This window comes from Trichoderma harzianum (assembly GCF_003025095.1).
Source record: "Trichoderma harzianum CBS 226.95 unplaced genomic scaffold M431scaffold_28, whole genome shotgun sequence".
Taxonomy (NCBI): domain Eukaryota; kingdom Fungi; phylum Ascomycota; class Sordariomycetes; order Hypocreales; family Hypocreaceae; genus Trichoderma; species Trichoderma harzianum.
The window spans coordinates 69,320-93,765 of NW_020209276.1; the positions used below are offsets into that span (position 1 = coordinate 69,320).

The 24,446-nt window shown below is 47.2% G+C and overlaps 10 protein-coding genes across 10 annotated transcripts; 4 read left to right on the forward strand and 6 right to left on the reverse strand.

Moving 5' to 3' along the window:
- Positions 1-492: 492 nt before the first annotated feature.
- Positions 493-1,891, reverse strand: M431DRAFT_100646 (hypothetical protein; the record flags this gene model as incomplete). Its single annotated transcript, XM_024911238.1, has 2 exons — positions 493-1,768; positions 1,824-1,891. 2 exons carry the CDS (start codon positions 1,889-1,891, stop codon positions 493-495), a joined length of 1,344 nt encoding a protein of 447 aa, XP_024767806.1.
- A 744-nt stretch (positions 1,892-2,635) lies between these two features.
- M431DRAFT_525617 (hypothetical protein) lies at positions 2,636-3,861 on the forward strand (the record flags this gene model as incomplete). The annotated part of the gene is made up of 3 exons (XM_024920630.1): positions 2,636-2,947; positions 3,000-3,431; positions 3,460-3,861. The coding sequence occupies 3 exons, from the start codon at positions 2,636-2,638 to the stop codon at positions 3,859-3,861; spliced, it is 1,146 nt and encodes a 381-aa protein (XP_024767807.1).
- A 735-nt stretch (positions 3,862-4,596) lies between these two features.
- Positions 4,597-6,398, reverse strand: M431DRAFT_21499 (hypothetical protein). Its single transcript, XM_024913494.1, has one exon. The coding sequence runs from the start codon at positions 6,245-6,247 to the stop codon at positions 4,706-4,708; it is 1,542 nt and encodes a 513-aa protein (XP_024767808.1). The 5' UTR covers positions 6,248-6,398; the 3' UTR covers positions 4,597-4,705.
- Positions 6,399-7,677: 1,279 nt separating this feature from the next.
- M431DRAFT_535762 (hypothetical protein) lies at positions 7,678-9,368 on the reverse strand. Its single transcript, XM_024920967.1, has 4 exons — positions 9,031-9,368; positions 8,861-8,979; positions 8,029-8,792; positions 7,678-7,971 (listed from the first exon to the last, which is right to left on the reverse strand). Exons 1-4 carry the CDS (start codon positions 9,278-9,280, stop codon positions 7,839-7,841), a joined length of 1,266 nt encoding a protein of 421 aa, XP_024767809.1. The 5' UTR covers positions 9,281-9,368; the 3' UTR covers positions 7,678-7,838.
- Positions 9,369-9,839: 471 nt separating this feature from the next.
- M431DRAFT_501397 (hypothetical protein) lies at positions 9,840-15,080 on the forward strand (the record flags this gene model as incomplete). The annotated part of the gene is made up of 6 exons (XM_024918011.1): positions 9,840-9,842; positions 9,911-10,474; positions 10,530-10,580; positions 10,670-10,957; positions 11,013-11,178; positions 11,245-15,080. 6 exons carry the CDS (start codon positions 9,840-9,842, stop codon positions 15,078-15,080), a joined length of 4,908 nt encoding a protein of 1,635 aa, XP_024767810.1.
- An 882-nt stretch (positions 15,081-15,962) lies between these two features.
- M431DRAFT_100644 (hypothetical protein) lies at positions 15,963-16,133 on the forward strand (the record flags this gene model as incomplete). The annotated part of the gene is made up of 1 exon (XM_024911237.1): positions 15,963-16,133. The coding sequence occupies one exon, from the start codon at positions 15,963-15,965 to the stop codon at positions 16,131-16,133; it is 171 nt and encodes a 56-aa protein (XP_024767811.1).
- A 672-nt stretch (positions 16,134-16,805) lies between these two features.
- On the forward strand, positions 16,806-18,510 carry M431DRAFT_332328 (hypothetical protein). Its single transcript, XM_024914367.1, has 2 exons — positions 16,806-16,930; positions 16,999-18,510. Exon 2 carries the CDS (start codon positions 17,077-17,079, stop codon positions 18,073-18,075), a length of 999 nt encoding a protein of 332 aa, XP_024767812.1. The 5' UTR covers positions 16,806-16,930; positions 16,999-17,076; the 3' UTR covers positions 18,076-18,510.
- On the reverse strand, positions 18,418-20,587 carry M431DRAFT_513877 (hypothetical protein). Its single transcript, XM_024920116.1, has one exon. The coding sequence runs from the start codon at positions 20,226-20,228 to the stop codon at positions 18,765-18,767; it is 1,464 nt and encodes a 487-aa protein (XP_024767813.1). The 5' UTR covers positions 20,229-20,587; the 3' UTR covers positions 18,418-18,764.
- A 363-nt stretch (positions 20,588-20,950) lies between these two features.
- M431DRAFT_156095 (hypothetical protein) lies at positions 20,951-22,993 on the reverse strand. The gene is made up of 5 exons (XM_024912947.1): positions 22,811-22,993; positions 22,655-22,758; positions 22,247-22,594; positions 22,051-22,191; positions 20,951-21,999 (listed from the first exon to the last, which is right to left on the reverse strand). The coding sequence occupies exons 1-5, from the start codon at positions 22,973-22,975 to the stop codon at positions 21,177-21,179; spliced, it is 1,581 nt and encodes a 526-aa protein (XP_024767814.1). The 5' UTR covers positions 22,976-22,993; the 3' UTR covers positions 20,951-21,176.
- A 746-nt stretch (positions 22,994-23,739) lies between these two features.
- M431DRAFT_100544 (hypothetical protein) lies at positions 23,740-24,276 on the reverse strand (the record flags this gene model as incomplete). Its single annotated transcript, XM_024911224.1, has 1 exon — positions 23,740-24,276. The coding sequence occupies one exon, from the start codon at positions 24,274-24,276 to the stop codon at positions 23,740-23,742; it is 537 nt and encodes a 178-aa protein (XP_024767815.1).
- Between the last annotated feature and the right edge of the window lie 170 nt (positions 24,277-24,446).

The window sequence follows — 24,446 nt, forward strand, 5'->3', positions numbered from 1 at the left end:
GCTGGGTTCGAAAGACATTACCCTCTAAACCCATCGAAGTCGGGTTCAACTTCATTGGAGCAAATTTCATCTTAAATGTCATCCTTTCAATACAGCATTATTGCAACTTCACAGCATGTACTCAGGAGTATTCCCTGGACGGAACAGTAGATGAGATGCACGTCAAACAACGACGCTTCAGCCAAGCGGAAAGCCGTACGTCTTACGTTGGCCACGGAATAATAGTACCGGAATAGGCTCCGGAATAGGCCCCTCGAATAAACTTTGCGACAAAAGCCGTGCGGGGATGATGAAACCATTGTTCTGAGGAGTCCATGTGAATAACAGGAATGCAGTCGATGACTCCGGAATTGATCATGGCACTGGATCCGTCGTCTCCATGTTGTTCGGTAGCGAATACTGCCCTTCACGGAACTTCAACAGGATGCAGGAATCACTTGCCGATTAGCTGAGTTTGGCATCAAAAATTTCTCTACCTCAGTAAACTAATCTTTATTCGGTCTTTCGATCTACCGCAAGATCGAATGATGGCTTTAGAGCGCCCCATGCATTGTCTGAATAATCTGGCTGAACCTTTTTGCACTCATGAAGACCCCAGTCTGTTACACCCATCATGAAGCAGCTCTCAAACATGAATGCCATACTGCCGTCTCCAACCTTGACGGGTTTCAAGTCCTCATTAGATGCTTTTTCATGGACCTCTGCGTCCGGTCCATGGCCACTCATAATGTTATGCAGGCTCGCGCCTGCGGGACTAAAACCTCGCTCCTTACCATCATAGATTCCGTCAATAAGTCCCATGAACTCCGACATGGTGTTCCGGTGAAACTCAGGAGGTCGAAATGTATCTTCAGCCACTAACCATCGAGGCGGGAAAATTACAAAGTCGGCAACTGCCGTTCCCTGGTGATCCGATGGAGCTGTGAGTACTGTGAAGATACTTGGATCGGGATGGTCATATGAAACCGTGCCAATGGTGTTGTAACGGCCAAGATCATATTTATAGGGATAGTAGGTACCATGCCATGCGACTACGTCAAATGGTGTATGGTTGTGTTTTGCCGTAAAGAATTCGCCATTGAATTTGGTAATGTGGTGCCATTCGGTTTCTGTGTCGGCAGTATAATCGGCAACCGGAATTTGGAAATCTCGAGAATTAGCAAGGCCTTGAGAACCAATTGGCCCTAGCTCAGGAAGTTGGAAATGTCCTTGGTAAAGCTCGAGGATATACCCCCGAACCGAGCCTCCGGGGAGCGACACCCTATAGCGAGTCCCCCTTGGTATTACACAGATCTCTCTTGGGCGCACAAGAAGACGCCCGAGCTCTGTCTGGATGTCAAGAACTCCTTGTTGAGGAACTATAAGAAAATCTCCATCTGCGGATGAGAAGGCTTCGTTTGTTTCCATTGACTTTCCCGCTGCATATATCAAGATACCCAGACCCTGTTTCATGCAAGGGTTGCCGGCAGAGCAAACCAAATGCAGGGAATCAGTCCAATCAGCATTGACGTTGGTGTTGAATGGGTCCCAGCGAAGCTGGTTGGGAATATGATGCAACGGCTGACTGAATGAGGTGTTACCAAGTCGTTTGATCGGCTCAAACGGCTTGTGGGCGGCGCTGGGGAGAATGCGATACAGCCAGGACTGTAGATTCTCTCCGCGTGGCGCTGTGAATGCGGTGCCGGAAAACTTTTCTGCATAAAGGCCGTACGCAGGCTTTTGCGGTGACGTTGCGCCTACAGGAAGAGCACCCTTTACGGCTTCAGATCTATGTCTGTCAGCTACACTATCTTAAACCATGTTTCCGTTGGGCACGCACTCACTCATGATACGAGCCAAATCCGTGCAAGTAATCATACTTCTCGGCAACTTGGAATTTTGTGACGGGCATTTTTCTGCCTTCTATTGATGTTTTCTGAAAAATAGATAATCGCACCCGGGCGTAGTCGGTAACTCGAATGTATATTCACAGCTGGCTTGACTGGGCTGACGAACTTGGCGGGTGAACCAGAACCAAAGGCGGGCTCGTCTCCTTTAACAGTAAGTGCCATTTCGGACTCCAAAGTCTGCCGCGTTTTTGAATGCTTGGCGAATGAACTCTTGGAAAGCACTCTGAATAGCAATATTGGAAGGGATTCACGGAATGCACTCACGGAATACGCACACGGAATGGTCTCGCGGAATTGGGTCACGGAACCGGTCATGCAGACCCACGTACGGAAACTCCATACTCAAGTGCATATTGTTGGAGTGACGCAGCTGCTGAGGTGCGAAGCTCCAGCTGCGAAAGCTATGCGCTGGGCCTGTTAAATGTTCAATACTTCCAAGGAAGGTAATTCAATGGGTGTCATCTCTTAACTAAAAGACGTCTTAAGCATTAGCCGGAAACTCGAGATTCTACAGATCCCTGCTCAAGCAAGCACCAATCAATAGTTCCCACCGTTATTGGGTGAAGTGATCAAACTCGATGGATCAAATTACTGCAGCTCAGGTAGATTTTTTAGTGACCCAGAGACTCATAACTGCTAACATTGAATATTAGCAGCGACCTGAAAGGACTTTACATGTTGTTATTGATGAGGTTGGTGAGCTAGATTTTGCCCAAAACCACGATCTTGGGCCAGAACCTTTTGGCATGAACCGCGAACCAACAGTTATTTACAACACCTCATTCCTAGCTGCAGTTGACAAACACATAGTTAGCTTGCAACGAGCATTGCGCATATATGTCATTTGCTCAGGCTCATTGGCTAGGCATACCAAGTATCTCGAACAACTTACAAACACCCTAGGCGACAGATGCATTGGAGTCCGCACCGGAATGAAATCTCATACCAAATGGTCAGAAATTGTCGAGATAGCAAGAGAGGTAAAGACACTTCAGGCGGATATGATCATAACGCTTGGTGGTGGTAGCTTGACCGACGGCGCAAAAATTGTCGCTTTTGTAGGTGACAGCGATAAGAACCGGGCCTTCACAGTGCTGACCAGAGTCGCAGGCAGTTGCTAATGAAGCAATGGATATTGATTCTCTGCGAACTCTCACCCGAGACTATCAGGAAACGACAACGGTAAAATGTGAATCGCCAGCGATTCCGATCGTGGCTATTCCCACCACTCTGTCTGGCGCCGAATATAGTCCGTCCGCTGGAGGAACAGATGACGTCTCTTGCCATAAGGCAAGCTTCCTATGCAGGGCTCCTTCGCTCGTATTTCTCGACCCAAAGCTATCTGTCAAGGTTCCGCTGTCCTCCTGGCTAAGCAGTGGCATTCGTGCTGTCGACCACTGCGTGGAAACTATGTGCAACTCAAGTTCACCACCCAAAAATTTGGAAGATGCAGCAAAAGGTCTCACTTTGCTCGTGCGCGGCCTTTGCCGATCAAAATCCGACGAAAATGACTTAGGAGGCACGGCTCTTGTGTCAAATTGGGTGAGTATACGCAATGAGAGCAATCAAGTGTGTAACTCTTGGGGCCAGCCACGGGATTGGACACCAACTCGGGCCATTTGGTGTCGGCCACGGAAACACAAGCTGCGTTTTGCTCCCTGCTGTTTGCCTCTACAATCTCCCCGTTAATCGAGATGAACAGGAGGTTGTGAAGGAAACGCTCTTTGGTAATCTCCAGATAAGAACTATCCTTCACTCTCGTGGACTGAGCACCGCCGATACTTTAGGAGGGATTCTGGACGCATTATTGAGGGATTTAGAGATGCCAAGGAGTTTGCATGACGTCGGCTTTCAAGAAGAAAATCTGCACAAATTGGTTGCAAACTGTTTGAAAGATAAGTGGTGTCGAGGCAATCCTCGGCCGCTCACCACTGCTGAGCAAGTCCTTGACCTCCTCAAAGCAGTGCTGTAACAATACGGATCTTCGCCCATGACAGCAGTCCCTACAGACTCTGTTGACGAGACAGTCGCCCAGATTGCGAGCTTTAATGAAGACGAAATTATTGATATTGCTGAGGGCCTGCGACTTGCTGGACTCTCTGACGATGATATTCAGAAAGAGTACAAGAAATCTTTTGGTCATGATATGCCTCTCAAGTTTATCAAGCAAATTTTAATTAAGACTTAAGGGATCTTCAGGGCCTGTTATTTTGACTAAGCTTCATGTTGGTGGCTAAGCCGGGTCTAGCCTGAGTTCGTGGTATAAAAGAGGCATGTTTCCTCAAACTTGATAGCAATAACAAGACATTTTTTCCCTTCAAAATGACCCCTGGTTTTGCAGACGGCCTCGCTCCAACGGGAGCATAGCCGGGCCAACTAGATCAGTTGATTCCCTGACTTGTTCTCGTGCCATGGTCCTTATGGCGGTCAGACAAGCAGGGTTTTGTGTGTTTCAAGGTGCAGGTGCTTTCCTGTTACGTTCCGTTATACCGTAGCGCCAACAGGGCAAAAGAGTAGGCCAATAATCGCAATTGTAGCAATCATGGTGACGGACATCCGTATATGCCATGATATTCCGCACTTTCTGCTATAGCCTAAGTAGAGATCATGCGGCGATAATATGACCTATTTGCATGCTTATTTACGCAATTAAAAGGTTTGAAGAGATGCAAATTGATGATGTTGAACTACTTTATATGTAAGGTATATGAAATATGCTTTGACAGTTTACAGTTCAATTCCCAAGGTATCAGAACGACATCGATAACGTTATAGACATTTGGCAAAGCTTCCACACTTCATCTCGTTTGTACGAACTAGGGATCTCGTTGTGAGACTCTCTTCTGCCGCCACTTCATTCCTTTCAGACGGCTGGTTAAAACTGAAGCGCCACCCGTTGTTCCAATAAAAAGGGAAAACATGGTAAAGTACCAGCCATATCCCACTGCATTAATGAGCGGTTGAATAACAGCAGCTGAAGCGGCACTTAGTCCGCACCGCATGATCTGCCCTGAGGCATAGGCAGTGCTGGACATTTCGGGGAATATGTCCACAAGCAATGCACTGGCAGTGTGGCTCAACAAGGTTGATGTACCACATATAAAAAACTGAAGAACAATAGGCGCGGCAGGATGCAAACGGAAGTAGACCGCCCAGCCGTAGCCAATGACCAGAAGTACCTCGATCAGGATAAAGATAAAGCAATTCCTGTATCTAGCGGCCTCTATGGGGAAGTCTATTCGGAGTTTCGCGTTCTTCTCCCGAGGATCGACATTGTGATTTCTCGCAGTAATGGCGTAATTCCTGTCCACGAGCTTTCCGGCGATTATCCCTCCAATAGTCATTCCTGCCAATCCTGGTAATAAGACCAGCCCGATTTCAAGTTCGTTATACTTGTAAATTTTGTCGAAGATGACCGGAATTGCAACCTGGAACGTATAGTAGACGGAATATGATGAAGCCACCATCCAAAGCACAGCCACGGCATCTCTGTAAAGGATGATGCGAAATGCAGCGAAAGTGTTGGTAACTCGCCATGATCTCTTTTCCTTGCTCGGATGAGACTCGTCATGCCCGTCTTCTCTTTGAGGCCTCTTCTTTCGGAGCACTGACCACCACGTCCGACATGTTCCCACGGCTGGCACGCTGCCGTTCCCAACGACAGTCCGCGCAGTCTCGGGCAATGTAAATCCAACCAGCATCACACACAAAGCTGCGACAATAAACAAAGCAAGAAAAACCCATCTCACACCTCCGGTACTCAGAGCAACGGCGCCACCGACGACTGGCCCAACAGCGGAGATGCCGTTGCACGTCGACAGCATAGGGCCCAGCATACTCCCGCGTTCGGCAACAGGAGCAACATCGGCGACGATACCGTAGGAAATAGAAGGTATGGAAGATCCACCAATGCTCTGGAGGGCACGCAGTGCTAGCAAGGCCGGATAACTCGTGCGATTGAGAGCAAGGCCGAGGCTGGGGACCGCGTAGAGCGTCACAAGACCCAACAGCACGGGGCGGCGGCCGAAGCTGTCTGCCAGAGAGGCAAATAATGCCGGTGAAAGGGCCTGTGCGATTGCGTAGACGGTCACCGTGAGATTGATCGCCTGGATGGAAACGCGCAGCTGGGTGCTGAGGATGGGGATAAGGGGGAAGTAGATTGTCGCCGTCAAAGTTGATAAGATCATGGCAAAGCCGAGGAAGTATGTGAGATAGGTGCGCAATGCCATAGAGAATACTGAATACTCGCAGGGTTCCTCATGATCCGCATCGGTGATGATAGCCTCATTATGCTGCGCTGCCTCTGACTTCTCCATCGCTATCGGTGATTGCACCGGATCCATCTCTATGTCCGTCATTTTGGCCTTTCTGGCAGTCGAAAGGTCGTGACTTTATGATCAAATTCCACCGCCAAATGCGACATACACTTCATAGTCGCCAAATGTCTGCGAAGACGAGATTCCATGGGCCTGTATTTATACCAAAAACTGCCAATTCCAGGACAAAGCGTACTTTACAGAGGAATGTGCTAACACCACCAACAGCCAATACAAGAGATTCTCGCCCTACGTGCACGGTTGGTGATAAAACCACATGCATGTAGACAAAAGAATGTAGGTGGGAACTCTGTCAACATGACTGGCTGTCTTGACATGGCCGCATTGAGTACGACAGCAAGGTGCGGCTGTGCCAAATCTTTGACAGGGTATGGAGTCTACCGCTATCGCGAGTTTATAAACCCATTGATTCATACTTACTTAGGTCTGGAAACTAAACTGACATTATCTTTAATTAACGTGAGCTGTTATTCTGTACTCCAAACTGTAGCTTTTAATAAGAACAGTGGAAGTTTTTAACTTATATGTACATAGGTAAAAGCATGACTATGCGAGACTTAGCGACCGGGATCAATTAGACTCTTCAATTCCAAGACTCTCACTAGTACTTTTAATAATGCTTTATATTGCCTGTAGTATTTAGTCTCATTGATCTCGTTTTCATTGCAAGAGGTGCTGTAATAAGTTTTGTAAGAGGTAGCTGTAAAGGATGGATTTAATGCATTGAGGAATTTAAGGGTTTGGAAAAGGTACAGGTATGAATCAAGTATCAGAAAAAGCACCCGAAAAAGTTTGGGTTGGAAAAGCCCAGAAAAAAAAATCCATTATAATAAAATTACATATATGAAACAGCTATTGAAATAGAAATCTGGTTTTCGATTGTATACAGCTAGAAAGCCAATGCTAAATTTATATTTGTATTTATTCCTCTTGCATTCGGAAAGTTGCTAAAAACTAATTTAATTGTAAAACTTGAAGGCAATAGTCATTTATCTGTTTATTAAGTCGAGATAACTTAGTCATGGGATCCGAAGGGGTAAGTCCTATGCACATTATCCGATGGTAGGCTACTGAAATTTCCAAGATCGTCGCACGATAGGTACGGCAACCTACATGTACCTTTGAGGGCAGTTCTCCGCTCCGAGGATTAATGACCTGTTGCTCGGACCTATAAGCGGCCTTTGCCCAATGCGTTGACCGACTTTCGTTATGTACGACCTTCATTTTCGCCTCATGGTCTGACCAACGGATGCGGGGTTCTCCAAAATGATACCAGGATTGGCAAAGTGAAGCGAGAATGGTGTTGATTGGAGCCGCCTCGCGGGTTCTAACATGCGGTGGGAGGAGTTGTGTCCCGCTTTGTCGGGATGTCCGAAAATACACAGGATTGTATGGATTGGTTTCCGAGTTGTGACGTAAGACGATATTGACGAAAGAGACGCAAGGATCATGCTGGGGAAGTTGGTTTTCATAATTCATCGAGACCTAACGATGTACGAGCACTATCAACCACATGCATCATCCCGCACTACTTGTATCCAAGCGCGGATGATCTATCCAGCCAACCAGCAAGCACACCCGCTCTTATCCAACGCCACTCCTTTAATCAAAATTAAATCAAACCATCATCAACATGGGGGATAATGCGAGCTCCTGTGATTGACGGATCGATGTGAGGATCGTACTTGTCAATCCCACCAATAGGAGCGTATTTCTCGCACAAATAGCACATGTTATTATAGGCACTTAATTGTTCTAGAGTCAGTAATGAGAATGATTAGGGCACGAGTTGTGGTACGTACGTCTTCCTCAGAACGCTCCCTGGATGTCCAGCGGCGTAGTTGATAGCGCCCTTGAGACTGTAAAGCCGATTGCGGTCCTCAAACTCGTCAACTGGTTCCGCAGCAGGATAGTTTCTCAGGTAATACTTCGTATACACCTTGGCCCTGAAAACGGAGGTGAATTCGCACCGCCAGTGACCCAGCTCCATTTCATTGTGAGCAAAGTACGAACCTGCATCAAATAGGGTGGTTTCTCCAGTCTCCATCTTTATCCCCATGTTGCCTTCCCAGAGGTCGCCATGGATAATACATGGCTTGATCTGACGCCCATCTGACTGAAGAGGTTCAAGTAGTCGAGGGATGATTTTCCAAGCCACCTGTTGGATGGCTCGTTCGTATTCTGGCCACGGGCCATTTCGCTTTATGTCGAGTTCACAGACACCAAGGAATAATTTCCTGTAAAACACCGCCCAGCTGTCTTGCCAGTCAACCACGTGAGCCCTGTCACCGTCACAAGTCTGGGTGTGGAACCCAAACTTGCCAGTTGGAGACTTGCTCAACTTGTGTAGAGTAGCAAGTTTATGACAAAAATCTCCCGGATCCGGGGCCGTTGTGACGTCCATGTCGATAAATTCGGAGAGATAAAAGTACGTTGGCGGACTCTGAACCTTGTACTTACCAAACCCAAATGGTTCTGGAATGAAATCCGACATGGTGCTGTATATTACCTTGGATGACTCGAATTCACCGTGAAGCATGATGCGGCCCGTCTCGCCATATGCAACCTTTCCACCAAAGAAGCACATTAGACTCTGATGATACAATTTTTATATAGTTGGAGATGGTGTGGTACCTTTACAAAATACGCCTTCTCAGATCCATCACGCTCCAAGGCTGTAAGCCGTCCAGTGATGGTCCAAGCGCTGGTACCAAACTGCTCAACGGACACGAATGTACTCCCAACTGGAAGAGCTATAAGATAGAGTCAGTTTAAGGAATTGAAACGGCCAGCGGGCTCAATACCTTCAACCACGGCTTCATCCATTGGAAACACTCCGTCAAGCTGGACAAGAATTTGTTTGATCGTCAGTGGCGATGCTTTATTCGCATCCTCAGGTGGCTGCTGACGACCGTTGTTAAGTGTAGCCAGGATTTTGTCGGCATGTTCTAGAGACGACACATAAGCATCTTGAGGAGATGCTTCATGTGCATATTCAAATTGCAGCTCTACCAAGGGCTGTGGTAATTGGGGTAGGATAACTTCCAGCGACATGGCTAGAATTTATGCATAGGTGCATGTAGGTATGTTATGTATCGTCAGAGTGGCGCTCGAAAACTGGAGGATTTTTTTCGGATTGAAAACTGTATGCAGCCGACAAGCATGAGCTTTCAGGCAAACCACGTCTATTTGTATCCCTTCTCTTCTAGTAGAAGAGAGGAGGGGGGGGGGCTAATCTATTATGGGAGGGGAGCTATGTGTTGGCCGACGCACGGCAGTATACATACATTCATGTTGTGCTACTACTACTCTTACTACATGTGACATGTGCCTCCCTGATAATCTATCTGGTATTTGAGGGGCTTTTGGGAGCTTAAAGGTCGGCTCGCCCCTACGGAATCCGGGTGCCAAACATAAGCTTGGAAGCCCGTGTAGATCATCCGAATACATGTACTTGCGATCTTGACCGACACCGTGCATTTGGCTCCTTTTTTTTTTTTTTTTTTTTTTTTTTTTTTTTTTTTTTTTTTTGAATTCTTTCTAGAAAAGACAACAATCAAGCGGTACGCTGATCTACTCTAAACCCTGAGACCTGGTTTCATTTCATATCAGAATGGTGCGTCTTTCTAGTTTCTAGGGTCTTGCATTGCAATAGTTGATCCTGAAGCTTGCGATAATACATAGTTCAAAAAACAATTCGGCTTCCTCAAGAAAAAAAGAGATGCCGAAGAAGACGATGATGGAGACCACGAGGCAGGAGACATAGCGTCATTGTCGACTACAGTTGATATAGCCTCTGCTCCCTCACGGGTTTATTTCGCTGCTCCTAGCAATGAATATGCAAATAGGAACTCCTTCGATGATCAAGCCGAGGGCTCCTCGGAGGCTCAGAGTTTGCGCCGTGGAGAAGAGATATCCTCTAAAGACCCCTTGGGGCTGAGAGTGATATATCATCCGCCAGGAGAGCGCAGTGTGGATATCATCTTCGTCCATGGCCTAGGAGGGAGTAGCAGGATGACTTGGGCACATAAGCACAGCCTCGAGTTCTGCTGGCCATTGAGATTTCTTCCTCTGGAACCCCGTATCAACGAGGCGCGTATTCTAACTTTTGGGTATAATGGCAAATTTCGGCCGGGAAGCGGCAAGAACAAGATGTCGATTCTGGATTTCGCGAAAGATCTTCTCTACGATCTTAAGTATGCCCAAGACGAGTCAACGCCAGAACATCAGAATTTGAGAATGGGTGAAGTAAAAATGCCTACCTGGAAACTCATGTCTGAGAGCAAGCTAATTCTTAAGACAGCGACCCATCATATTCTTAGTTCACTCTATGGGTGGTCTAATCGTGAAAGAGGTATGATTCTACAAGGTCGAAGATTTTGTGACATTTATGAGATTCTAGTATGGGGGTGCTTGCTAACATTTAGTTCCCCAAATTTCCAGGCATATATACAAGGCCAGTATGATCCGACTTATGAAACAATCATTAAGGCAGTTTCGGCCATTGTATTTCTCTCAACCCCGCATCGCGGCACAAACCTCGCCGAAACCCTGAACCGTATATTACAGGTGTCTTTTGGTGCCAACCCAATGCAGTTTATCGCTGAACTTGCAGCCGGTTCACAGACCCTTCAAAGGCTTAATGAACAATTCAGACACGTCGCCCCAAAGCTCCAAATCGTCTCGTTTTACGAGACCCGTCCAACGACTATTCTCAAAAAGACTCAAATAGTATGTATAATTTCCGTAAACTCAAAGAATTTCACTGGCATCTGACATTGCGTAGATGGTCCTAGATAAGGATTCGTCCGTCCTTGGGTACCCAGGAGAAATATCAAAGCCACTTGACGCTGACCACAACGGGATTTGTAAATATGCAAGCCCTGCTGACCCAAAGTACATAACCGTGATAAATGTCTTGAAAACTTTGATTGGAAAAGGGAAATCAAAAGGTAAGTTAAAAGTTAGTGTATGCTCTAGTTTCAATATTATGGGGGCCTAACAGACTCATGACTTAGAATCTTCGACATCGACAGATGTGATGAAGCCACCAATCACCAATTTCAACGAACATCTATCCGTCTTTGAGTCTCCTGATGGAGACTATAATTTTTTCCATGACCGCTGGATGCCTGGTACTTGCAACTGGATCATCAGCCATGAGGCGTTTGTGGGATGGATGAATGACTTGGAGCTCCGGCCGCGAGTCTTGTGGATTAATGGCAATGCTGCCAGTGGAAAATCAATCCTCTCGTCCTTCGTTATCAATTATCTTGCCCAGCATGAGCTACCTTGCCAGTATTTCTTCATACGTTTCAATTCACCTCTCAAGCGAATGATAACTATGATTTTGCGCTCGCTGGCTTGTCAAGTTGCGAATTCCGTCCCTGAATACGCTGCCGAGCTTCGCAAGCTCATAGCAACTGCCACAGATCTCAAGACGGCAGACTATCGCAATCTCTGGCAATGGCTTTTTACGCAGTCTCTGCTACAACTAGATCTCAGCTCTCCGATTTATTGGGTCCTCGATGGTGTTGATGAAGCAGAACAGCCGGCTTCTGTCATCAAGCTCCTGTCAGAGCTACGTCTCACTACAATTCCTCTCCGAGTCTTGGTCGTGAGCCGCAAAACCCATGAAATCTCTTCGGCCTTTCAAAAGCTGGCCAAGCAAGTGCACATGGAAACTATATGCATGGAAGGAAATTTAATGGACTTTCGTTCCTACATTGATCAAGAGATGGATCTCGCCGGCGATGCAACATACAAAGAAAATGTTACTGCTCAACTTCTTGAGAGGGCGAAGGGCAACTTTCTCTGGGTGCATCTAGCGGTGCAGAAGATCAACCGCTGTTACACTAAGCCAGATGTTAAAAATGCTCTCATGGAACTTCCTTCAGGAATGGAAGCTTTATATGATCGGATGGCAAGTTCTGTCCAGTCACAGAAAAGCGCTGGCGATCGGAGACTCGGCCAGAGTATTCTCAATTGGGCGACTTGCGCTCGGCGACTGCTGAGTATTGGGGAACTTGGAGATGCCCTAGGCAATGATGGCTTACTCGAGATCCATAGGACTGTGAGTGATCTGTGTGGAGGGTTTGTGATAGTAGATCATGAGGGCAAGGTAACGATGATTCATGAGACGGCTCGGGAATATCTTACAAAGAGATATGAGGAAGGGCGTCCTTTATTCATCCACCGTCAGCCTACCAACGACGTCTTATTCAAAAGATGTATAGCACGCCTCACCGATCAAACTCTGAGAAGCCAAATCAACAGAAATCGTCCTCCAGCTCTCCTTGATTATGCTGTTAGTGCATGGTCAAGCCACTTATTCCTCGGCTCAGCTGTTACCCCGGAGATTCTGGAAATACTAGTGAGCTTCCTTAAAGGCCCACACATACTAACCTGGATATATGTGGCTGCTAGAGAAAAGAAACTTGGAGTTTTGGTAACTGCTTCCCGTCACTTAACCGAAATTGCGCTCAAGTTACGGAAGATTGGCGATGAGTTTGTGGTACACCGGCAGGNGGCCGCCGTTATCGAGGGCTGGGCTGCCGACCTTGTTAAAGTTGTGGGGAAGTTCGGAAGCAACCTAAGGGAACACCCCGACTCCATATACAAACTCATCCCTCCTTTCTGCCCAGAGGACTCCATAATATACCAGCAGTTTGGAAAAAGGGAGAGTAGAGCAATTCACGTCTCTGGAATTACAACCACCACCTGGGATGACTGTTTGGCACGGTTTACCTTGAGTGAAGGCGTCGTTGCATCTTCAGTCATCGCTGCCGGCAACCGCATCTTTGTCCTCACAATGATCCGGAAGACGAGTCAAGTGATCGTCTACAACGCTAACACCTTTGAAGAACAACGTAGGGTTACACACCCTGAGCGCGTTTTGAGCATACAGGCCAACAAGTTGGGCAACCTCTTGGTTAGCTACGGGTATGCGACGACGAGAGTCTGGGATGTAAGCAACGGAGCTTGCATAAAGACGGTGAAAAACCCCGCAAAACGTCCTCGTCCCCATAGCATACTCTTCTCTGAGAAGCCAAACAGGATACTTGTGTGTGGCGAGGACAGATGTACCAGAAGTGTGTCTCTTAACGAGGGGACCGATGACGAGTGGAAAATACATTCCAAAATAGAGGAACAGAGCTTAGACGATACGGCAGTCAGTTTCCCAATATGCTCTGCTCTGAGCCCAGACGGCAATATGATTGTGTTTGGCTACCGACGACACCCAGCTACATCATGGGAGCTTGAGCCGGCAAGGTTGGTTGGTCAGTGCTATGTGCCGCTGAAAGAAACAGATATGACAATTGAATACAACACTTGCGGAGAGGTCTTCAAGCTTGTGTGGCATCCGTTTAGCGGCGAAGTGTTTGGGCTAACACAAGTCGGACTATTGTTCCGGTGGAACCCGTACGAGGAGGAGGCCAACGCATCCATCCAGGCGGGTGCACACTCTCTCACCGTTAGCAAAGACGGTTCTCTCATCGCTACTGGCGATGCAGTCGGAACAATCAAGATATACGCAACCGCGGACTTTGCTGTATTGTATCAGTTGGCATCACAAGACCCTGTTCTTCATCTCTCATTCAGTATCGACTCAAGGCGGCTCTACGATATACGCGGCTCATATGGCAATGTGTGGGAACCAAATTCTTTGGTTCGCCTTGTGGATGCCTTGGACCAAAATAACGACTCTTGCAGTGAAACTGAGAGCCTCGCGAGGGCCTCTCTTCTTACAGAGCACCATACTGCCCGGATAGACAGTGTTATCACTCTTTCTGGGCAATCGGTTGGCCCACTGTACTGTTATGGCACGGAAGATGGTGTAGCAATGCTTTGCGAAGCGGGACGGGGGAGAGTTTGTGAGCTGGAAAGACTGGCGAGTTACATGTCTATTGAGCACGTAACATGGAGCGAAGATGGACGCATCGTTGCTCTTGCTGATCTCAGCGGAAAACTCACAATTAAGAAAGTTGTCAGATCTAGTGAGAATGCCGTTGGTTGGCAGGTAACTTCTGAGTTCAACATCATCATTCCCCAGGAGCAGGGCCATATTAACCAGCTTCTCTTTCACCCCACTGGCCAAGAACTGTTTGTGTCGACGCCGGGGGCAATATGCTCAGTTGATCTCGGTTCACACGCCATAACCAGATCGACGGTAAAAACAACTCTATCTGGAGTGAAATGGGCGTGGCATCCGACGCTCGCCGACACCCTTCTTGGATTTGGGACCTCCGCCGTGTATATTTATAGCTGGATGAAACTTCAAGAACTTGAGGTGCACTCCTATTTCCCACCTCGAATTGGAAGCTCTGCAAACATCACTCTTCCCTCATTTTCCCATGGCCATGCAGGAAGTTTCCAGAAGGACACTGAGACACTGGGAAGGATGATTTCCAGCCTCGACTCATCTCAAGTTCTACTAGAAATTTTGCCTCCTGGCGCATCGGGACGGATGGAAAGTCAATATCTCTTGTTTGACTTAGATGACTTGCAGCTGGGATCATCTGAAGAGGAATCAAGCCAGGGCAGTCAAGTGCTGCCTTACACCCTCATACCAATAGAGATAGCGTCTTGCATACGCCAGCCTCTTGCTTTCCTGTCTCGCTCAAGGCTGGTCTTCCTTAATGTCGAACGTTGGATTTGTACCTGGCGCTTGCCATCCTGGACGGGAAAAGCCTCCGAGCCAAGCACGAAAGCGATTGAACGTTACTATTTTCTCCCCGGAGACTGGGCTACCAGCGACGAAGCTCGCCTCTGTACAATAACTCCTGATGGTACGCTACTTTGTCCTAGAAATGGAGACATAGCCGTCGTCCAAGCGGCCAAGCTTCGGAGGTAGCGTCAGTTCTCACATCATTAGTAGACCTCAAAGGTTGGCTCAGCCTAATTTCAAGAACAGTATGCTACTTAGATAGGTAGCTGATCATAAAGCTTAGGCAAGGAGACACCAACTTGGCCACTCTGGTGTCGTAATCACCTTCTTCAAATCGCCAGCCTATGCGAGTTAAAAAAAGGTTCCGTGATGAGAGTGCAGGCCACAACGGAAGGAGACGGAAGAGTCTACATTGTTGTTCCAGCGCTAAGAATAGTCGGAACTGATAGCATAGCCGAATAGAACCCGAATGTTAAAGTATCGAGGATCAATTGTAATAAAATAGTAAAATGCCATGCTGTGATAATTTCCAGAGACGATTGTGGGCTGTATGAGGCTTTATCTGATAATGACTGTTATTTAGGAGATATGACTTGAATATGTCATAGATTTCATTTGTGACTGATCTAAAAGTGTGTCTTATAAGCTGCGAATAAATCTCCCAGAAGAGGAGTCCTATACATCACTACGGGACGTCACTCAACTCACTCAACTCCCTCAACTATTTCTCAATTGACATGATGAAAGGAGACTAGCAATTACACACCAATATGGCTATTCATATAACTTTTTCTCTGCCCAGAATCCGACGAAAGCAGTCAATTGTGGCAGATAGCTCGGGGCAATATTGTATCCCTTCAAGTAGACAATAACTTACCACAGTTTAGATCTCGACACAATTAGGCTGCCATATCATTATAGAATAACAGGCTACTAGTCCGAAGAGATTATTAAATCTGGTTATTTGACCCCTCCTGAAAACAGAACCATGTTACTCCAAGCTCGAAGTCTTAATGCACCTAGCCGTATGTGCTTGCAGATGTAAACTGTCTCAAAATCCCAAGCCCAATGAACACTAATACAGCAAAAAAGCAAAAAGAGAAAACATACAACAGCCGGTGTTCGCTGATGGTCACCCACTCAACTACTAATCTGCCGGTTAGAGGCTTATCTATGGGGGAGCAGACGGGACCCCGAGTTCTCCTCTACCTATGGTCGTATGTGCTTGGTGAAGTGTAAATGTAGGTTATAACCCTATTGTGGGATGTGTTGCTTGGTGGGGAAGAATTCTGGATGATATTCGACGCGATTGGTTACAGCCCTGCAAAGTTATTAGTCATTGCATTGTTCTTGTAATCGCATGCTTTGAAGAAAGCCCAGAGGTGCGCATAGGGAATGGAATATTTAGGTCTCCGTGGAATAAATATGTCGACAATTGGCTTGATCTGTGCTGCAACATCGATCATCGTATATGATGAGTTGAACGGATAATTGCCATTAGCTCCGGCTTAGATGCTTGCATATCTAAGATCTAATCACTTTTTTTCCCCGATGCAGCTCTGCACCCCTGCTACTTCAATAGTCTTGCCATCTTCAGCTGTGTCGGCGTACTTTCGACCACATGTACATATCTTTGTCGCTCCCAATCATGGCTGCCTATTGCCATCCCACCAACTAGGAATGTGAGAGTGATTGCGATGTCGCATAATGTCGTTTTACCGTGAAATACTCTTGTTGGTTCTGATATGCAGCGGTGGCCCAGTTGTCGTCAAAATATCGGCAACATCGCTAGCAATAAATACCTATGTAAGTATCTGGCGGGCTAACAGAACAAAACAAAACAAAACAAAATCAAGCAACGGAGAGAATAAGAATAAAAAAAAATAGCAGTAAAGTATATAAGAGACATTGGCCTCACTGTGTACATATAATTAAGCATTCCTTCGATCTGACGTAAACATTGAACCTTTATAGCTGGCAAGGCGTATGAGCGTCAGCCCATTTCTGTGACCACTCAACCCCTTCACGGAAAGCCGGTAAGCGACAGAACTTCATTTGACCAAGACTGCTGCGGATCGAAAAGGCCTAATAGATTATTTTGTAGGTTTGCACGCGTGGGAATGTTTTTAAGAGAAAAGGAACTCTTAAATAGTATCAATCCCACCTGCTATCCTAGCCCCTCATGTTGGTCTCCGGAACAGCTCACCGCTCAAACAACATGAACGAAATACCCAAAGACGAACTTCAAAGAGCAGCACAGCAGCTCGCCAGCTTCCGCACGGACAGCGCGCTTCCAGAAATATTAGACCGATACGGCGCCTTGATTGAGAGCTACAGGCGCCTGCAGAGTGATTACGAGGAGGAGCGCGACGCCAGGGAAAGGTACAAGCAGATTGCCAGAGGTCTGGAGCGAACCCCATTTGTGCTCGTCTTGATCGATGGCGACGGCTACGTCTTCAACGAGAACCTAGTGAGCAAAGGGATCGATGGTGGTCGTAATGCGGCGCAGCTACTTAACGAATCCATCAAGACCAGTCTCCAGATCAAGGGCCTTGACCACTGTCAAATCATGGTGCGCGTATGGGCGAATCTCGCCGGTTTATCAAAGACGCTCCACAAAGCAGGACTCGTTGGACCTGAGAAGCGCTCCATGACCCCCTTTGTCGCCAGCTTCAATAGGTCATACGGCCTTTTTGACTACGTGGATGCCGGCGAGTGGAAAGAGAATGCCGACTTCAAGTTGCGCGCCATGCTCAACCTGTACGCAGAGAACTCGCAGTGCAAACACATCTACTTCGCCGCCTGTCATGACGGTGGATACATTTCCGACCTGACGACGTATATCGGCAACAAGGAGAGACTCACCCTCATTGACTCGCCCAGTGTAAAATTCCACCCCGAGTATCGCAAACTCGGCATGGCTATTGAGAAGCTTCCCGGCGTGTTCCTATCAATGCCGCTAGACGTAAAATTTGTTTCCAATTCTTCTCGTACCGGCCCCGCTTCGACCGTTGCTGAAAAGCCGACGGCGGTGGTTCCATGGGCACCATCAAGTCAATCAAACAATTCCGTGGAAAGCGAACGCAAACCCTGTTTCTTTTATCAGATTGGGAAATGCAAATACGGTAGAAGTTGCACCAACTTGCATGTTAGCAGCCACATCGACTACATGGACATGTAGAACGGCAGCCATGCAAGAAGCATCATCCGTCACTCCGTCAAATGGACTAAGCTTCTTTCCCCCTCGAAAAGTTTGCTTCATTCAATTTTTCTTCAGTATTTGTCTGTTCCGAGTTATCCGATCTTTCTTTCTTTTTTTCTTCTACATCCATGGGGTAGTCAAAAGAACTCCAAAAAATATCATCGCTTGCTTGTATTCACGCGGTGTTGATATTTAATACAAATCTTGGGAGTATTAACAACGAAATGTGTTAAGCTCTTAAAAAAGTTTGGTATCGTGGAGGCTGGTATATGTAGGTAGATTCAACATCTGCCTTGTGGACTTTTTGTGGACATGAAGCGAGTGTATCAAGAGCAGTATAATAACCCTGCGCAACGTAGGTATTTACCAGATTGACTCAATTAAGCTGAAATCATAATAAGTTGAAATATTTGAAGATTGGTTCCAGTGAGCGGCTCCTCTTTATTTTATCTACAAGAATTGGCAAAATTGACCCTCACGTCCCCGTCGTGGCGCACTTCGTCATGCGCATGCACAAGGACCTTGGCTAGATTCTACACGAGCCAAACCTCTTACACAGTATATCAGTTAAGCAATCGGCTCAATATTCCGTTTGGGGGTGAAAGGATGCGTTAGGGAAGCACAATCACCAATGTCTTTATACGCTTTTGTATTCCTGTTCCCGTTGATCAATCCGTCGACTCCTCTTCATCGGCTACCCGCCTTGCCTTGCTCGTGTCTTGGTCACTCTCCTCATGCTCATGCAGCTTCACATTGATAAACATAGCCCACAGCCCCAGGTCATAGGCTACGCGGAGCGCACCGGCTGCAACGAATGCCACCCAGAATTTGTCTGAATCTGCAAGAGCACCCGTTATACTCGGTCCCAAGAGAGAGGCCAACGTTCTTAATGTGCTCGTGATTCCCATGACGGCTGTTCGCTCCCCGGGCTTCACCGTTGCGGCGATGAGGGCTACCCGCGGAGCTTGATCCATATTATTTAGACCACCCCGAATGAATAAAAGTATCACTGTGAGGACAATTCCTTGTGGCACTGGAAAGAGGAGCACAGCCATCGAAGACGGCAAGTGGGTGAAGACCATTGTGTTGACGAGTCCCAAGTGGCGCGATAGAGGACCGGCAAAGACAGTAGATATGCTACCAAGGATGTAGTTTGTAGACATTAAGTCACCAAGTTGCGACTTGGGCAGATGAAATTTGCGATCGAGATAGTAATTGGTCAGCGTGTACGAAACCATGCCATCCGCCAAGCAGTCGACGGTGAGAAGAAACCAAAGCTTGTACATGACGGACCGCGTTTTCGACGATATCTCTGCAAACCGGCTTTTCTTCTGCTCCACCGGTGACTCCGTGGTGGGTGGCACAATCTCGTCTTCTGCCTCTTCATCCGAGTTGCTGAGAAGTCCCTGTGTAACTTGCGCCCCCTCGTCTATTGACAGCACCGGTTCGGTGATTTCGCAGTGGTCGGTCATAAGGCAGGAAAATACCATGTTGGCGACCCCCATAATGATATACGCCCCAAAGACAGCATGATATATGCGTATCTCACTCCAACCGTCGCGCCTTTTTAACTCTTCAATGACTCGACCGGCCACTTCAATACCAACAGCAGATCCCAGATTCGATGTCACAACATACCACGATAGCACATCCGAGCGCGTCTGCGGATTCGTCAGATGAGATAGCACGGATTCTTCGATGGCTCGGAATGGCCCAAAGTCGCCTCCACTGGCAGATATCACACCAATGACGGCGGCCAGCAGCAAGATCCAGAAATTCTCAAAATAGAGAAACACCAGCCCGGATATTGACATTAGCAGGCCGGAACCAAAGAAAACGCGACGTCTACCCAGGCTGTCCGCCATAAAGGTGAGCAGGAAGGAGAGTACAGTATCTCCGGCCAGCGTCATTGACATAAAGAGTCCGAGCTGAGGATCACTAAAGCCCAGGGTAGTGAAGAAGAGCGCCATGATGAGCGACGTTCCTCCAAAGGCAAACATGCGACATGTTCGTGCCAGGATGATCAACCATGCATCACGGCCGGTGATATTGACGGAGCGAAGCCCAGACTCATGGTAAAGCCAATGAGCAGTTTCGCGTAAGCGGTGGCTGTCGACTTGGAGACGATTCATGATGGCACACGACAACTCAACCTGGAGGAGATTGAGGGCGCAAGAATATGAAAATGCATGTACGAGTATGCAGCTCCGCGGGGTTTAAACAGCCTTAGTCAACTCCTCCGATGACGGCTATGTATGATTTGACGGCTATGTATGATTTGAAATGAAGTAAACAATGAGAATGACAGAGAGAGAAAATAACCTAAAATGTCGGTGTATGGGTAATGAGGTATGTGTTGAACCCAAAGGGCGGTAAATCTCCCAACTCAGATGTGTAAGTTCAAATACAACTCACCTCTGTTAGGTAGCGTTGTCGTCTTTGCTCGGCCAGAGGCCGTAACATCGGTCTATTTACTGTTTCCATATAACGTCAATAACCTGGACGAGCACGATCGCCAGTATCTAACTAAATTCTGCTAGCACACGTGGAAGTGAAAAAATTATTTGCGTTCTTTAAGGCGTCTGCCGATATAGCCGGCTTCGGCTTTTACCGTATCAAGACGCCGGTTTATTGTTAAAAATGGGCTTGATCGGTCCAGGTATGGTCGATACTTCGCTATGTTTTAGTGAGCGAGGCGCTAATCTAGGTACAGGTAGATTGCTGTAATAAGATTCAATGCTATTCTCGTGCTATCAAGAACTCTACGCTCTGAGATTGTAGAAAAGAGCTAGTTGTCCGGAATTAGAAGATGATACTGTAAAAGAATTTACGAAATGGAATTCATGATCATAATGCTCGTGATCTAAGTACTCTATAAATTAAAGAAGAAAACAAAATGAATATTCCCTATGATGTTTATTCTGATCAAAAATGTAACAGCAAAGACAATACGGGGTAGAGCGACGATGATGCATCCAGCTGTACCGCTTGGTGTGTCTTACAGGAGGAAGAGCCAGTTGCTGAGGACCGGAGACCGAAGCCCAAAACCCGCGAGTCCCGTAAACTCTGCAGGCAGCCTGTCACCGCCGGATTCTCTCAGTAGCCGTCGACAATCCTCCCTCAAACCCTGTCCCCATAATTGCTACTTCGTCCGCCGGATCAGTCCATCCCTCCCTCTCATCCTTTACTACCCGTACCAGTAGCGAGTCCAGCACGGTCGCTACCAAGGCGATGCCGGCTCCAAAATACAATGCAGCCCTGTATCCAAGCACTTGATCAGCCCGATATTTGTTCACCTGCGTCTCGATCGTCCCCGCAAATCCAAGACCGAGACTGTTCCCATACAAGTTAAGCGTGCCAATGAGAGATGCAGCAACGCCCTGCTGGCTACGTTTGACACTGTTGCTAGCAACGATCTGCGCCGCAACGTAGACAAAGTCTGGACAGAAGGCCATGAATATCGTCGCTGGGAAGACCTGAGCCCAGTACGTCTGCTGGACCGGCATCGTAGCCAAGAGTAGATTCGCGACTAAGATAGCAGCGGTACCAATTGCCAATATCCATTGCGCAGCGAGGCGTGGAATCAGCCATGCTGCGAGGAACGTGCCGATCGTTGCAACAATCCCAAATGGAGTCCACTCAAGGCCAAACTGGAGGATGGTTTTACCACGCAGAAGTTGAAGCCATGCCACCATGTACCAGAGGAAGATGCCGTTGGACATGAAACTAAAGAGAACGACCAAGATGACGGCTGTAAAGGATGGTGCTGTCCATATCCCGAGTGGTATGATGGGATTCTTGCTAAACCTTGACCCCCAGAGCCCAAAGAGAACGAGCATGACAACTGATATCACGAGCAAAACGGATACGAAAGGCGTTTCCCATCCGCTCGCTGGTGCTTGGCTGCAAAAGGTTAGTTTTGAAATATCTTGCTAAGAGACCTGTTTCACTCACTTCCAAGCAATATTGAAAGCAATCAGGCCGCCCGTACCGAGGAATGCGCCGATCCAATCAATTGTCCCTTTTCGGTCAACGGGAGAGTCAGTTGGGAGAAGTAACGCCAGAATCCCGAAAACAAATGTCCCCAAGATTGCCCTGCATACATGTATATTAGACGTATCTCCAACGGGAGGCTCACAACCAGACTTACAAGCCGAAGAATATCCACGTCCAGTCCACATATTCAACAAAAATACCAGCCCAAATAGCACCAAGGTAACCTCCAATAGGAGCCGAGGCCCCGAAAAATCCCAGCGTGACATTTCTCGATCTTCCAGGTGGTATTGTCGTACTGATCAGAGCAACAGCGTTCGGCATGATTAATGCTCCTCCGATACCAGACAGCGCACGGACAACATTGAAAGTGACAAACGTCTTGCAGAAGCCGTTTGCGAGTGAGCAAATGACGAACCAGACAGCGCCGCCGATGAGGACATGTCGATGGCCGTAGACGGCACCGAGGCGACCGCTGATCAGAACGAAGGTGCCTTGCGTCAGCCTTCAGGCATTAATGTTAAAAAATACCCTAATGACATAATTTGGGAATGTGAGGACTGACGGGTAGGACGCGGCCGCCCAGTTGGCTTTGCCAGGACCAGTTGCATAGCCCAGTGAGTTGCTTATCTCAAGTCCGGCGGCGAGTCCAACCATGTTAGATATCATCTAGTCCCATTAAGAAGGAGATTAAGATAGAGATTAGCCAGTCGAGTCTTACCTGGACCATATTGCTAGATACGATGAAAATTACTATTAGTAACCTGTGCCTTTTTGTTATGCTGGTTGCGGTTACGGCTTCGAAAGTCGGTTGGTCGTCATTTCGGGAGGTGTCGTTTACCTCCCTTAGCTCGACTGAGGCTTGTTCCACTGGCGATGGCTCCATTATTGGTATAGATTCCAGAAGCCCTCAGTAATTGTAATAATTAAGTGAGATAGTAACGCGCTGGAAGACACCGCCTAGTCCTTATATATCTAAAATACTTGGGTTACCTCAACTTGCGGGGTAGGTCAATTCTCCGCTATCGGGAGTTATTGTAAAATAGTAATTCTTCGGTAATTCAGTGCTTGTAAGCATCAACACAAGTTTTCAGGTTTGGCCGCATAGTTCAAGCACTGTAGCAGTCAGCGTTTACCCACCAGTCTTGGTAAGAGAGAATAACTACAACAGCCCCTAGGTACAGTTTTTATAATAATGATGGACTTTGATGGACTTGTGAGCTTGCAAGTGATCAATTATGTTCGTCTCTCACGCATGAGTTAACGAATAGAGTTTTCAAATGGGATTCTCAACACGCCCTTTAGATCCTGTTTCATTTTTTTTCTCAACCTTAAAACCAAATCCCTTAATACACTGTACTCCTTCAATGGACAAGAAATATGCTTCCAGATGCTGGTAATAGGAGTATCATCAGCTTGGTTACTTAGTGCCTGTAGCCAACGCTGATAAGAATATTTCATTCTAGGATCAAAGTTAGATAAAATAAAATAAGAGAAACCGATCAAAACTACATATGTACCGTAATTGGAGCGGGCGGAGAAGCCTAATGGCAATGGAGGTATATAATAAAAAGGCATATGGTGATTATCAGCCAAAAGTACACACACCCTTCAACTTCCTTGGCACGTCAAGAAACAGTAGACAATACCTCATAAGGTAATGTGGTCTACCAAGTGCTGAACCTTTGCATCCAAATTTAAACTCGCCTTCACCAACTCCTCGCTCTTCTCCACGCCTGCGGCCAAGCTTGAAAACAGCTGAAATATGACTTCAGTCCCTTCTCCACCGGCTCCTTCTAGAATCAATATCTCCGCTGGCGCTGCCAGTCCCGCCTTTACCTCATGAGCCATCACTGTCGCTGCACTCATGGGGTTTCCCAAAACAACTCTCTTAATCCTTTGACCTGGGGCAATGCCATATAAGGGCGTCCAGAGGCTATGGTCAATTTCCCAGAACAGCATAAAGAGTTCCGGACCAATGTACTGCTTCGCAGTTGCGACGAAACCCTCTTTTGTGGGAGAAGGACCTTCGAGGTATGTGACAATAGTAGGCCAGCCAGCATCCCCAGGAGTCCCAATGGAGTTGTAAAGGCGGGCAGTTACCTCATCGAATGAGCGGGTGGTTTTAATGGTTACACGTTTGCTGGTGAATGTATCTTCGATACGTGTTGTTACTGGAGAGGACATTGTGCAGTACTGCCGAAGATACCAGACGTGTTGATCTAGAGTTCAGAAGGGAATATAGGTTGAAGCAGAAAATTGTAGGTATTGATACGACGGCAGAGACACATATGAGAGGATGAAAGCTCTATAAGCCAAATTAACTGCGTTATATATAATGTGCGTTTCTATATACA

Coding starts and splice junctions, on each gene's coding strand:
- M431DRAFT_332328 (XM_024914367.1), top strand. CDS start 17,077: ATGTTGGTCTCCGGAACAGCTCACCGCTCAAACAACATGAACGAAATA.
- M431DRAFT_156095 (XM_024912947.1), bottom strand. CDS start 22,975: ATGGAGCCATCGCCAGTGGAACAAGCCTCAGTCGAGCTAAGGGAGGTA. Junction 22,192..22,246: donor ACGTGGATATTCTTCGGCTT/GTAAGTCTGGTT, acceptor ACATGTATGCAG/GGCAATCTTGGGGACATTTG. Junction 22,000..22,050: donor GCTTTCAATATTGCTTGGAA/GTGAGTGAAACA, acceptor AACCTTTTGCAG/CCAAGCACCAGCGAGCGGAT.
- M431DRAFT_513877 (XM_024920116.1), bottom strand. CDS start 20,228: ATGAATCGTCTCCAAGTCGACAGCCACCGCTTACGCGAAACTGCTCAT.
- M431DRAFT_21499 (XM_024913494.1), bottom strand. CDS start 6,247: ATGACGGACATAGAGATGGATCCGGTGCAATCACCGATAGCGATGGAG.
- M431DRAFT_535762 (XM_024920967.1), bottom strand. CDS start 9,280: ATGTCGCTGGAAGTTATCCTACCCCAATTACCACAGCCCTTGGTAGAG. Junction 8,793..8,860: donor AGAAGGCGTATTTTGTAAAG/GTACCACACCAT, acceptor TTTGGTGGAAAG/GTTGCATATGGCGAGACGGG. Junction 7,972..8,028: donor GGGAGCGTTCTGAGGAAGAC/GTACGTACCACA, acceptor AGAACAATTAAG/TGCCTATAATAACATGTGCT.